General features: G+C 34.9%; 1 protein-coding gene across 4 annotated transcripts in view; it reads left to right on the top strand.

Annotated features, from left to right (window-relative positions):
• Positions 1–13,280, top strand: part of N4BP2L2 (NEDD4 binding protein 2-like 2) — an 85,289-nt gene that overhangs the window by 15,667 nt on the left and 56,342 nt on the right. For 2 of the 4 annotated variants that reach the window (XM_010835919.1, XM_010835921.1), the window contains one exon: positions 310–453. In XM_010835919.1, coding sequence (XP_010834221.1) covers positions 310–453 — 144 coding nt within the window. Of the gene's footprint in view, positions 1–309; positions 1,475–13,280 lie in introns of those variants that run through there. The other 2 variants (XM_010835922.1, XM_010835920.1) reach the window with 1 other exon arrangement.

Genomic DNA, 13,280 nt, shown 5'->3' with positions numbered 1-13,280 from the left:
AAACGGTGTTGCATAATCTTTTTATTTTGTTGTTTAAAAGTTGGGGGTCATTAACTCAGTGGTTCAGTGAATCAGTAGTTAGTTCTATGTGAAGAAAGTATAATCAGTTAACATTTTGCTGTGATATATGGTATTTTAAGCCTTTTTACTATATTGTTTAAAACTGAGAGAGCCCTTTTTTTAGAGGTGTATCTTCTAGTATTTATTTGCAAAATGTAATTTAGACTCTATTCTGCTCTGTTACTCTAAAATAGGTTAATCCTGTACATTCTTAAAAAATAGAATTAAAATCCTTTTCTTTTTTGGTAGGAGGAATAAACATGGTGTGTCTCGAAAGAAGATTGCTCAGATGTTGGATCGTTATGAATATCAAATGTCCATCTCTATTGTAATGAATTCAGTGGAACCGCCACACAAAAGCACACAAAGACCTCCTCCACAGGAGAGACAGAGGTGGGGAGGCTCTCTAGGCTCACATAATGAAGTCTGTGTTACAAATAATCATTAAGTTGGCTATTTTCAGCTAACGCATTTGTTGCTTGCCCTTAAAAAAAATTAGTGAGCCTGTCTTGAAACTTAAGCAGTTTCAGATTTTAACAAAAGACCACGTTGCCTCACAAAAGATGTTCCCAGCAAGTTGTTTAAATTCTGAAGTGTAAATAAAAATTATATAAAATTGTATTTTAAATGTTTTTATAATCTTTTGTTGTAATGCTTTTGGTTATTATGAAGACCCCTGAGTAGAGTGGGTAGGAACCAGAATGTTTTTCTATAATTGAATTTTAAACTGATTTTATCTTTTGTAGATGTCAGACAATTTTATAGTTCATACCTAAATTCAACTTTTCATAAAACTTTAGTATTTTTCTTTGACTACCTTAAATATATAAGAAATACTGACTTGTTATAGGAACTGTAGTTGATTCCTCTATTCATAATACCGGTAAAATTATGTTTTTCTGCAAATTCATCTTTGTAAAGTATTTCTAAGCTGTAATTAGCATATCACTTACTAAAACAAAATTCTTTGTCAAATACCAATACAGTAGGTATATCAGTCACCAGGGGTTTTTTCTCCGTAATTTACGTTTTCATCACCCTTCTTCTTAAGGCATTCCCTGTCTCTCCATACTCCCCAATTCTGGAATGAAAAACAGGGCAATCACTATATAGTTTACAAAAGCTCTTCGTGTTATTCTGATAATATATTACTTTTCTCTATTTAAATTAACACAGGATAATTCTAGGGTAAAAAATATTTTAGACAGCTCCTTAGCATTAATTGTAGGAAGATTTGTCCTCTGGAATGTTTTACTTCTCCAGGTTTTAGCTTTTCTTTAAGGACAACTGTGTATCTCACTTTATCATTTTTATTAGATTGTGTTCCATCACTTAAAATTTTAAAATCGAGATGGAATTCATTTCAGAGATCTTGGGCAATTCATCCTAATTTTGCTTTGATTTATCCATTTTTAGGAAAAAAAAAAACAAGCTATTTACAACGGTTGAAAATTTTTTATGTGTTTTATTTACATGGTAATAGTTCATGTCCTTTAAGTCTTCTTTCTCCTAAACCAACCTATCCTAAATCCTACAGTATATTTTTTTCTTTAATTTTATTTTAGATGGAGTATAGTTGATTAACAGTGTTGTGGTAGTTACAGGTGTAGAGCAAAGTGGTGAATCCCATAATCTTTCGATGTTGTTTTAAAACTTTTTAGTGTTTTTTTTCCAGCTTTAAATGTTCTCTCGCATCTTTATATTACTTTTTAAATAATATTAAATTATTAAGTAATACTAGCAAGGCTCAAAACTAAACATAGTACTTTTAACAAGGTCTTTATTACATTGCCTTTAATGAGATAATATGATTTTTATTTGTAGTCTCCAGTACTATTTACATTTAAATGAGTATTACTGTATTTTATTTTAACACATATGTATGTTTGTATATATTTGTTCATCCTAACTATGATACAGTAGAAATATGCTAACTCATGTTTTATGTATAAATGTATATACAATTATGTGTTCATGTTTCCTTTATTCACTATTTTCATAATTCTTCTGTTTCAGAGTAGTACTTCCTGGTATTTGGGCTTGCTTTTCCCAGCATTTTATTATGTAAATTGACATTTTGAAATAGAAGGATTTAATTTTGGGACACGTGAAACAACTGTTAGGTATATATTGTGTGCTCCTTTCTCTTTGTCTTTATAAAACTTTATTTAGAAGTAATAGTACCATTAGGTTTTGAACAGCAGCCAGATTTATTTCAAGGATCTAGAGAATTGCCTTTGGAAGATACAAATGATGAAGCAACTTGTTCGTAATAGTAAGTCTGTGAAATAAATTTCCAGATTTTATTACAGATTAAATGTCATCTAATATTTCTGAGTAGTAAAGAGATCGTTAATCATTACCAAATATTTTTAAAAGTTATAAATGTTTACTGAGGTGAGGTGGTAATATTCTAGAAGACGTTTTTGTTGGGGCTTTTTGTGTTTTTTTTTGTTTGTGTTTTGGCCACACTACTTGGTAGTATGTAGGATCTCAGTTCCTTGACTAGGGATCGAACCTGTACCACCTGCATTGGAAACATGGGGTCTTAACCACTGGACCACCGGGGAAGTCCCAATTTTTTTTTTATTTTAAGACAGAGTAAATTAAAAGTTCCCCCAAGCATTCTGACTAATGTTATTTTTTACTTTTAAACGGTAACAGAACAGAGAAATAAATATACAATAAAAGATGAAATTCACCAATTAGAAGTTTTTTCATCCAAGTTTTTCTTTCTATTCAGACATTCTTTTTTAAAATTTAGATATTTTCTAATGGACTAGCTCCCTCTGCTGCTTCCTGCCATTCTGAGTTGGTCTCCATCACACAGAAAAAAATGGGCATTACTCATCATATTTAACTAAGGTGAACAATTTAAACAGTACATAGATTCTAGTCTGGTTCAGAAAGATTCTTTTTGAAAAGTAAATCTACAGTTTTCTATATGTCAATACTGTCAATAAAAATATTTGTGTGGTAATTAAGTTGAACTTTTGATGCTTTTTAAATTGATCTTTCATTATTCATTTTCCTAAAAGAAAATATTAGCTTTTTAATATGTGTTTTAAAGTAAGATTGTTTACAGAAGATTGGGTTATATTTTGTTGATGATATGATAGGGTGGATTTAACTATTTGAAGTGTGCTTATCTCTTACCTAATTAATATATATAGGTTATGAAATTTTCCAGTTTTATATATAGGTAAGTTTTGAAAGAATTTATGATATCAAAGCATATAAAATATTTGTTTCACCCATAATTGAGTTTTTGCTATGGTGGAAATGTCTGATTTTCTGAGCCTGGTTTTCTAAGTATTTTCAGAGAAAATTGGTGATGTTCTGTTTGGAAAATGTTGAAGAAATGTGGTTCATGTATTAGTACCTTGATGAGATAGGTGTCCCAGGGTTTATTGAAGTATCATATAGTAGTGTAACATAAATGCAGTCACTGAGGACTCAGTTATTAGGGCTGGAGTGTATGTTTGTCTGTGTTTGTCTGCAATCCTTTATAAATAGAGTAATACCTCTTAGTCTAGAATCATAACAAAATACAATGTTACTTAGTTTTGTTACAATGACCATTCAAAATAAACATTTGATGGCAGCAGAACAGCAGATCATTAGTGGGTTTTAGAGTTAAATTTTGTACATTACAATTTATAAATAAAACTTTTTTTCTCATTAAAATTGTTAGCTGTAATTTTTGTGAAAGGAAAGATTATATTAAGGGATTAATAGATATCCTCTTTGGTGATGATTTTCTTTTTCTTTGCAGTTAAATAAGACTTGCATATTTTATTTTAAAAATTAAGGTATTATTAAAGCAATTGGCTTCCCTGTATGTATGCCAGATTTTTTTCCTTAAAATATCCTAAGGATGGCAAGAAGTAGTATTAAATGAATTTGTTGAAGTAGACTCTGAAAGGAGTAATTAGTGATTGTCTTGTGTGTATTTTTTATTCCTTTGTTTCCTTTGCTAAGCAGCATTTAAATTAATTCAATTCAGTTGATTCAAATTGCCTAAGTCTTAAGTCTAAACAATTTTCAGTTTTGCCTGGCTGTAAATTTCAGAGCAAATCTTGAAAAGTTTATAATTATGATTTTTGCAACTAAAATTAGAAAACTAAAAAAAAATAAAAATAAAAAATAAAATAAAATTAGAAAACTTAGATTCAGTATCTTTATATAGATTGTACTGAATGGCCTAATTTTTGTAATGGAATATACAGTTTTGAATATCACCTATGGAAATTCTCAATACAGTATTGCTATCAATTTACACACAGAAACAAGGGGAAAGAGTAGCATAAAAATCTCTGAAAAGATCCTCAGAGAAAAAATGAGTTATTTTTGAAGCTAGAACTGTGTCAGTTTTCAATGTTTTGACTTTTTGTTATCTTTAGTAGAGGATAAATTTTGTTTATTTTGGTCAGTTAGATTAGAAATAATCTTTTTCTTCCCTTTCCTCCTAACAAATTTTATTCTCTGAATGATAACCCTGTCTCATTCCAGGTGTAAAAATTGCATTCATTACAATGCACTTCCCAGCATGAAGTCCATTAACTTTAATAAGCTGTCTTAAGTGTGTAAAAAAGTAAACTGTTTTATCTAATATGGACACAGCCATACTCTAACCCCTAATCTTAGAATTAGATATAGTCACATTACCAAAGCATTGTATCTACTTTGGAAATGACTGAAGACTTCATTGGTATTGTGCAGTTGTTAATATTTCCTTGTTTGTTTTTTTTTCAATTGAACTGTTTGTAAATTAATGGGAAGATGGAGAGGTTTTTGAGACAGCCTATTGGGCTTTTTGCCTTTCAACTTTATTATAGGTAACTAAGGGGGAAAAAAACTAAGAATAATCTGTTCATTCGTGGTTAAAATTGTGTTCAAGTTCAGTACAGTCTATTAAAATACACTTTATTTGGATTTTTTTTTTGTTTTGCAGTTTCATCTGTATCCTCAGATAGGACATGTAAAGATAAAGTTTTACCCTACAACAGTAATTATAATAATTATACAACTTTTTTACCGTCTCTTCAATTGTAGTTCTGGATTCTTCAGTCTTTTTTAGTATATCAGAATGAAAGAAAATTTGATTTGGAAAAGGATCATGAGTTCTTTCTTTTTTTTTTTTCTTTTTTAAAAAAATAAACATTTTTTCATTTTCTTTTTTCTTCTTAATGGTATTAGAAATCATGTTTCTTTCATAGTCTTTTCCTATACATATTTTCTTTTTCTTCACTCCATTTTCTGCTCAGCTATCTTCATGTTAACTTCATAACATTTTTAATGAAGATGGTGGGATGGTAAGTTTCTGTCAAAAACAGAGGTAACTTTTCCCTTCTGTGTACGGTTGAAGAACTTTGATATGAAAATAGTTGGAAAGGTTTATAAGAATCTCAGTGTTACTCGTTTGTTGTTGTTGTTTAGTCACTAAGTTGTATCCTACTGTTTTGCCACCCCCTGTGACCCCAACCTGTTTAGCCCTCCAGGTTTCTCTGTCCTTGGAGTTTCCCAGGCAGAAATACTGGAGTGGGTGGCCATTTCCTCCTCCAGGGGCTCTTCCAGACCCAGGGATCAAACCTGTGTCTCCTGCTTGACAGGCGAATTCTTTGTTACCACTGAGCCACCTGGAAAGCCCTATTCACTGGTTAGGAATCCCATAAGCATACTGTAGTACTTGGATGTATGTATTTGAGAAAAACTTATTTTATAGTACTCAAGCCTCTTCCTGATAGACTACTTGATAAAAGTAGTTGGAAACTCACTCTTATGGAATTCACTGTTGTCATGATTCTTTTATGTGGCCTTAACTGAATGCTTCTGAAAGAAAGCTGAAAGCTATTTTTGAGTTCAACTTTTACAGGTGATTCTTTATATTCTCCAATACTACTACAATGAGCAATAGGAATTTAGTACAAACAAGCCTTAATTTAATAATATTTAAGTTGCCACCATTTAGTTAACGCCTGTCAGTGCCAGTCCCTTTTCTAATTGTAGATGTGATTTTTATAAAATACCCTCACTGTAATTTTTTATAAAGAGGAAACAGAAACTTAGAGAAATTAAACAATTTATCTCCTGTGACCATAGTTTCTCTGGGAAGTGATGATAACTAGGAGTCATATCTAGTTCAGATGTATTCTTCATTGTAGCTCATTTTATCTTTTAAACCATATAGTTATCTTTGGTTAAATTCTTGTTATTAATTTAGGGTCTTTTTCTAGGCAGCAAAGAAATTCCAGTGGAAAACTGAGTGCATCTTTATGATACATTTTTGAGTGTATAGGGTTAGAGGTATTTTGACTCACCAGTGAAGCTGAGTGAAGAAATCTGAAAGTGACCATTTATTTAGAATGCTTCAGTTCAGTTCAGTTCAGTTGCTCAGTCATGTCCGACTCTTCGCGACCCCATGAATCGCAGCACACCAGGCCTCCCTGTCTATCACCAACTCCTGGAGTTCACTCAGACTCACGTCCATCGAGTCGTTGATGCCATCCAGCCATCTCATCCTCTGTCATCCCCTTCTCCTCCTGCCCCCAATCCCTCCCAGCATCAGAGCCTTTTCCAATTTTTTGCATGAGGTGGCTAAAGTATTGGAGTTTCAGCCTCAGCATCAGTCCTTCCAGTGAACACCCAGGACTGATTTCCTTTAGGATAGGCTGGTTGGATCTCCTTGCAGCTCAAGGGACTCTCGAGAGTCTTCTCCAACACCACAGTTCAAAAGCATCAATTCTTTGGTGCTTAGCTTTCTTCACAGTCCAACTCTCACATCCATACATGACCACTAGAATGCTTATTTTAAGTCAAAATTGAAAGCTTGGATGCTATTTAGTGTATAATTATTTTCTGCAAAGTATACATTGATAGTTGATAATCATATTTCAGCAACATCTTTTGAATTGCATTTTTATATATGCTGTTGTGCTTTTACATTTTAATATCTCCTGATTTTAGCTAGCACTTGAAATATGTAGTATTTAATAAATGGATTGTTAAATTGTGTAAGCTATTTGTTTTGCTGATTAATTTTGAGAGAGTATGGGGCTTTCCTGTTAGAGGAGTCTTTGAGGGAGTTATTTCCTAAATAGACCAATACTGTTTTAAGTGATGTTAGTGTATTTTTCTTTTAATGGCCACTTATTTATTAAGTGTGCTAGCAGTAGCTGTCATGGAAATCACATCAGTTTTCTGAATTTCTGAAGAATTTATGTTTTTTTACCTTTTGTAATAGTGTCCTTTTTTCTTTTATGTTGTTTACATTAATTTTCTAAAAGAACAATAAAGGTGCCTGTTAAGTTTTCTATAGAAATAAAATATTGAATTAATTAGATTCTGTAAGGAAAGCCTTTGAGTACAAAATGAAGGACTCTTACTGTTGAAAATGTGCCTTATTTTGTTTTAGTTAACTTAAAAAATAGAAGGGCTGGATCTTACTTGATTTTTCTTAATTCCTTAGAGTAGTTTCTGGATTTTCTTTTTGTTGTTGTTTCTAAATTGGAAATCAGAGGTAGAGTTTTTGTTAGAGTGGGGAAGAAATAGCATTGGTTTCATGAATAGATTAAAATAGTTTTTGGTTCATGAAACTGCATTATGAGATTAAGATTATTGAAATATTATATAATGTAACACTGACAAAGATATGGTTAAAACATTTCATTTTGAATATAAGTAAATTGAAGCATTTATAAGAAATGTGATAGGAGACCTGGGTTAGACATTTTGAATTAATTAGAAAATAGTAAGGAAAAAAAATTTAGTTCTGGGGAGTGATAGGAAAGAAATTGTTAAAGCTGGAGAGCTAGTGGTCAAAAGTGGTAATTTCTCCTTCTGCATCTTCCATTTGCTGTGTAAAGACCAGTAGAGCCCAGGCACTATACTAAGAAAGATTATCTTTCTCTGGTGGCTCAGCTGGTAAAGTCTTTGCCTGCAGTGTGGGAGACCTGGGTTCGATCCCTGGGTTGGGAAGACCCCTTGGAAAAGGTAAAGGCTACGCACTCCAGTTTTCTGGCCTGGAGAATTCCATGTGCAGTTCATGGGGTGGCAAAGAGTCAGACACAACTGACTGACTTTAATTTTCACTTTCTTAAGGGCATGAAAGCATGGTCTTCCTTGTGTTGTCTTTGAAGCTTTGTCCTTTAAAGAGTCACTAAATATTTGTTGAATATTAGACGTCTTCTCCAGAAAATAATCAACCTCTTGATACTAAGGGCCCATTCATCTAATTAGAACAACTGTATAGGGCAGTTCATAATTTAGGAAACATGGAAATACAAAGTTTGAATTAGTTGTGTTTGATTGATACTTGCTAAGAAAGAGCGTCCAAGCAGAGAGGACGGCTCATCCATCTAACTTGTTTTATCTAACAGTATCAGAGCCTTTTGTTTGAAATTTTGAATCTTGTTAGTAGTCTTTAGATTTGTGATCTATGATCAAAAAATTAAATACTAGAATACAGGTAAGTAGGGCAGCCTTGAGACTTTGTTTCTTTTAAGATCATTTAGAGATTTTTTTTTTATATTTTCTTTAACACTTCTATTCTTCCTCTTAACTTTCCCCATGAGACTTCATCATGTCTCACTTGGACCTAGTAGTCTCTCCACATTTATCTTTGCCACAGGGTATTTAGAGAAATGTATAACTTAAACTTTTTTTTAAGTATAAATTACATCCCTCCTGCTTAAACTCTATGTGATCTGGCCCTTGGCTTCTTCCCTGACCGTGTCTTGTGTCCTCTGCTCTTCATTTACTACATTGTGTCTATAACTGGCCTTTTGCTATTTTTCAGATATGCAAAGTTTGATCTTGCTTTAAACACTAAGCTCTTTTTTTCTTTCTGGAATGCTCTAAATTTTTTTTGTTGTTCCTATGCCTAGCATAATTCTAAGTATTTAGATCTCACCTCAATGTCACCTCCACAGAGAGCCCTAACTATTCCGATCTAAAGTAAAGTAGCCCCACCTCTGTCACTCTGTTAAACCGTCCTGTTGTTTTCATCACAGTACCTGTTAGTAGTTGAAGTTACCTTATTTAATACAATTTGTTGGGGGTCTTTTGAATTAGAATGTAAGTTCTATGATAACCTACTTGTTCTGTTTATAACTGTCCTCAGAACCTAATCCAGTGCCTTTAGTACTGCAGGGCCTCGTGTGTGCGTGTGCTCAGTCACTTCAGACTATTTGCGACCCTATGGACTGTTGCCTGCCAGGTTTCTCTGTCCATGGGATTTTCCAGGCAAGAATACTGCAGTGGATTGTCGTGCCCTTTTCCAGGGGACCTTCTGACCCAGGGATCGAACCCAGGTCTGCCGCATTGCAGGCTGATTCTTTACCACTGAGCCACTGGGGAAGCCCTTCTTTTAATAGTATTACTCCCCAACGGTGTTTTCTTTTTAAACCTGTCCTCTGTGCTCCAGATTATATACTTAACTGCCTAGTTGAGATTTCTACTTTAAAGCCTGAAAAATTGAATCTGTGATCTGTCACATCTATGGAACTCCAGAATTTTCATTCATGGAGAATGGATCTACCATCCATCTATTTTTGTAAACAGATACTTGAGAGTCTTCTTTGATGCCTTCTTTCCTCCTTCATATTCAATCCATCAACTGGGGTATTTGAATTTTACCACTTAATTATCTCGAGTCTCTTCATTTTTGACTGCCATCTTTGTATTGCATTGGCCAAAAAGTTTGTTTGGGTTTTTCCATGAGAATAGTTTGAATTATCATCTCTTTTGATGCTGGGGTCCCCACAGCTGTACTTTCTGTATTCTAGCCCTTTTTCTCCACAGTCTTAGAAGACTGAAATATAATGTATATATAGAAAAGTGCTTAAAGTTTAAGTATATAGCTCAGTAGATTTTCACAAAGTGAACATACCCATTAAACCAGAATCCTACTCAAGAAGTAGAACATTCCCAGCAAATTAGAAGCCCTTAGTGCCCCCTTTTTTCCAGAGTGATCTTTGTAAAATGAAAATATGATCATGAATAAAACCTTTCAGGTGCTTCCCATTGCTGTTAGGATAAAGACCAAAAACCATAATGTGGTTGATGTGGCCCCTACCTTCCTTTCCAACCTCATGTTTTATTACTCCTCATACTTTCTGTGTTCCAGCCCTACTGTCCATTTCTCAATTTCTTGAATGTACTGTTCTGTTCCTTTTTCCTGGAAAGTTCTGTGTGCACACACCCTTTCCATACTCACCCTTCAGATTTGAGCTCTTCAAGGAAACCTTTTTGGATGTAGCAGGCAGGCTTGGTGAAGTCCAAAATACATATTATATGTTCTCATGTAGTTTTTTTCATTAATTTGTATGAGTATATGATTATTTCCTCTCCCTTTTATTCTTAAGTACCATGTGTTGGAGGTTGTACCAGTTTCGTGTGCAGTTACATGGTCATCAGAACAATGAGAAAGAGTGGTATTCAGTGTTCATAGAATAAGTGAATATAGAATAAGTCTCACCTTGTTCTGGGCTTAATTGTGTTCTCTTAAAATTTCATGTGTTGGAAGTCCTGAACCAGTATTTTGTAATGTGACTATTTTCAGGATATAGGCCCTTTAAAGAGCTAATTAAGGTAAAATGAAGTCATATGATTGGACCCTGATCTAATATGATTGGTGTCCTTAAGAGGTGATTAGGATACAGACACACAAAAGGGAAGACCTTAACAACACTGGAGGAAGACAGCTGTCTGCAAGCCAAGGAGAGAGGCTTTTGAAGAAACCTATCCTGCTGACATCTTGAACTTCTAACCTCCAGAATTGTGAGGTTAATTGCTGTTGTTTAAGCAACCCTGACTGATGCTTTGTGGCTTTGGAAAACTGACACAGATTTTGGTACTGGAAAGTGGGATGCTGCTCTAACAAATATCTAAGAATGTAGAAATGGCTTTAGAACTGGCTATTGCAGAGGCTGGAATAATTTTGAGCTTCATGTTAGAAAAAGCCAAGGTTGCCTTCTGTGATTATAGGCAGAAATATGAACATTAAAGCTGATTCTGCTGAGGGCTCTGAAAGAGGGCTATCAGGATTATACACTTAGCATGTATAATCATATTGATAGAAATAAGAAAAGGGTGCTTCTGATAAGGTCTCAGATGAAAGTGAGGAACGTGTTACTAGAAACGTAAGGAAAGGCAGTCATGTTATATAAGGTGGCAGAAAGCTTGGCTAAATTGTGTTCTTTGGGTTTGTGGGAAATTGAACTGTTAAGTGATAAACTTGGATATTTAACTGAAATTTATAAGCAAAGTATTAAAAGCGTGGCCTGGTTTCTCCTTGCTGCTTATAGTAAAACACGAGGACAAAGATAATTGCAGAAAGATTTATTAAGCAAAATGGAACCAAAACTTTGAAGATTTGGAAATTCTCAGCCTATGCATGTTGCAAAAAATTAGTGTGTACTGGAGACAACATCAAGGCTGTTGCTAGACAACCATTTGATAAAGGGAGTATGGACATGTGACTTAGGGATTTATAAAGCCATCTCAGCAGGACCTTAGATGGGGTTATGGCAGCAGAAACACTACCAGCTTGGACTGAAAGGGACAAAGAGGATGAAATGAGGGAGGCTGTCAGACTTCTGAGATTGTATAAGACAAGTCAGTAGAGCTATCTTTGTCACCTGGCTGAAAGCATGTGTTTTCCTCCAAGAAAAGAGTAGCATGACCCTGAACGTAGTTTAGAGGTCAACAGGGCTGCCACTGCCACCATGGGATCAGAGCACCAAGCCTAAGAGGGTGGGGCTCCAGCCCAGTGGGCCCAGAATATTGGGTCATAGATGATTATTTATTGTTGATTATTAAATATTATTCAACATTAAAATCTTATGAAATTTGCCTTATTATAGACTTGCTTGGGACCCATCATCTCCTCTTTCTGATTTTTCCTTTTTGGAATGGAAACATTTTGAAAGCAGATAAGTTGTCTGCCGTCACATGGTTAAATAATAGCTGAAGAGAAATTTTGCCTCAGGATAAATCATATCTCAAGTTGACCCATAGCTGGTTTAAATGGTATTTAGATAAGATTTTTGGATTTAAGAGTTGCTGCTGCTGCTGCTGCTGCTAGGTCGCTTCAGTCGTGTCTGGCTTGTGTGACCCCACAGATGGCAGCTCACCAGGCTCCTCCATCCCTGGGATTCTCCAGGCAAGAATACTGAAATGGGTTGCCATCTCCTCCTAGAGTTGATGCTAGAAGGGGCTTATACTTTGTGGGCTCTTGGAATGGGATGAATGTGTTTTGCATATGAGAAGGACATTAGTTGATGGGAGGCAAGAGAGTGAAGTGTTGAATGGGCTGAATTATGACCCCTCAAAATTCATATGTTGAGGTCCTAACCCCCAGTACCTCAGAATGTAATTATATTTGGAGATAGCACCTTTAAAGAGATAAATTAAGATATGGATGGGCTGTAATCCAGTATAACTGGTGTCCTTATAAGAACAGGAAATTAGGACACAGCCATAAACAGAAGGAAGACCTTTGAAAACACTGGCAGAAGAAGGCCATCTACCAGTGAAAGAGAGAGGCCTTAGAAGAAACCAACCCTGTGGACACGTTGATCTCAGACTTCAAGCTTCTAGAATTGTGAGAAAATAAACTGCTGTTAAAGCCACCCAGTCCGCATTTTGTTACAGTCCTAACAGTTATTGTATCTGATAGTTGAGAGGTGCTTGTAAGGCATTTCTTCTGCAGTTCCTTTATGTGTAAAATGAGGGCATTTGACTTGGTCAGTGATTCTTAATTTTTAATTTAGTTCAAAACTTTCTGAAAATGGAATGTGTTTAAGAAATGTATAGCGGGCTGCCTGCCCTGTGAGCTGTTCATTGTGCAACCTAGTTCTGTGTTTCAGACACTATCTTTGCTGTACCTCAGAAACTTCCACTTTTAGTGGAGCACAGAATTTCAAATTGCAGCTTGGGCAAGTCACTTAGTTTTATGAAACTTTTCCTCTTAAATGAGAACACTTTCTTAAATAGGATTCAGTTCAGTTCAGTTCAGTCGCTCAGTCGTGTCCGACTCTTTGCGACCCCATGAATCGCAGCACGCCAGGCCTCCCTGTCCATCACCAACTCCCGGAGTTCACTGAGACTCATGTCCATCGAGTTGGTGATGCCGTCCAGCCATCTCATCCTCTGTCGTCCCCTTCTCCTCCTGCCCCCAATCCCTCCCAGCATCAGAGTCTTTTCCAATGAGTCAGCTC

This window comes from Bison bison, unplaced genomic scaffold (genome assembly GCF_000754665.1).
Source record: "Bison bison bison isolate TAMUID 2011002044 unplaced genomic scaffold, Bison_UMD1.0 scf7180017864056, whole genome shotgun sequence".
NCBI lineage: Eukaryota > Metazoa > Chordata > Mammalia > Artiodactyla > Bovidae > Bison > Bison bison.
This window is presented reverse-complemented; position numbering and strand designations above follow the sequence as displayed.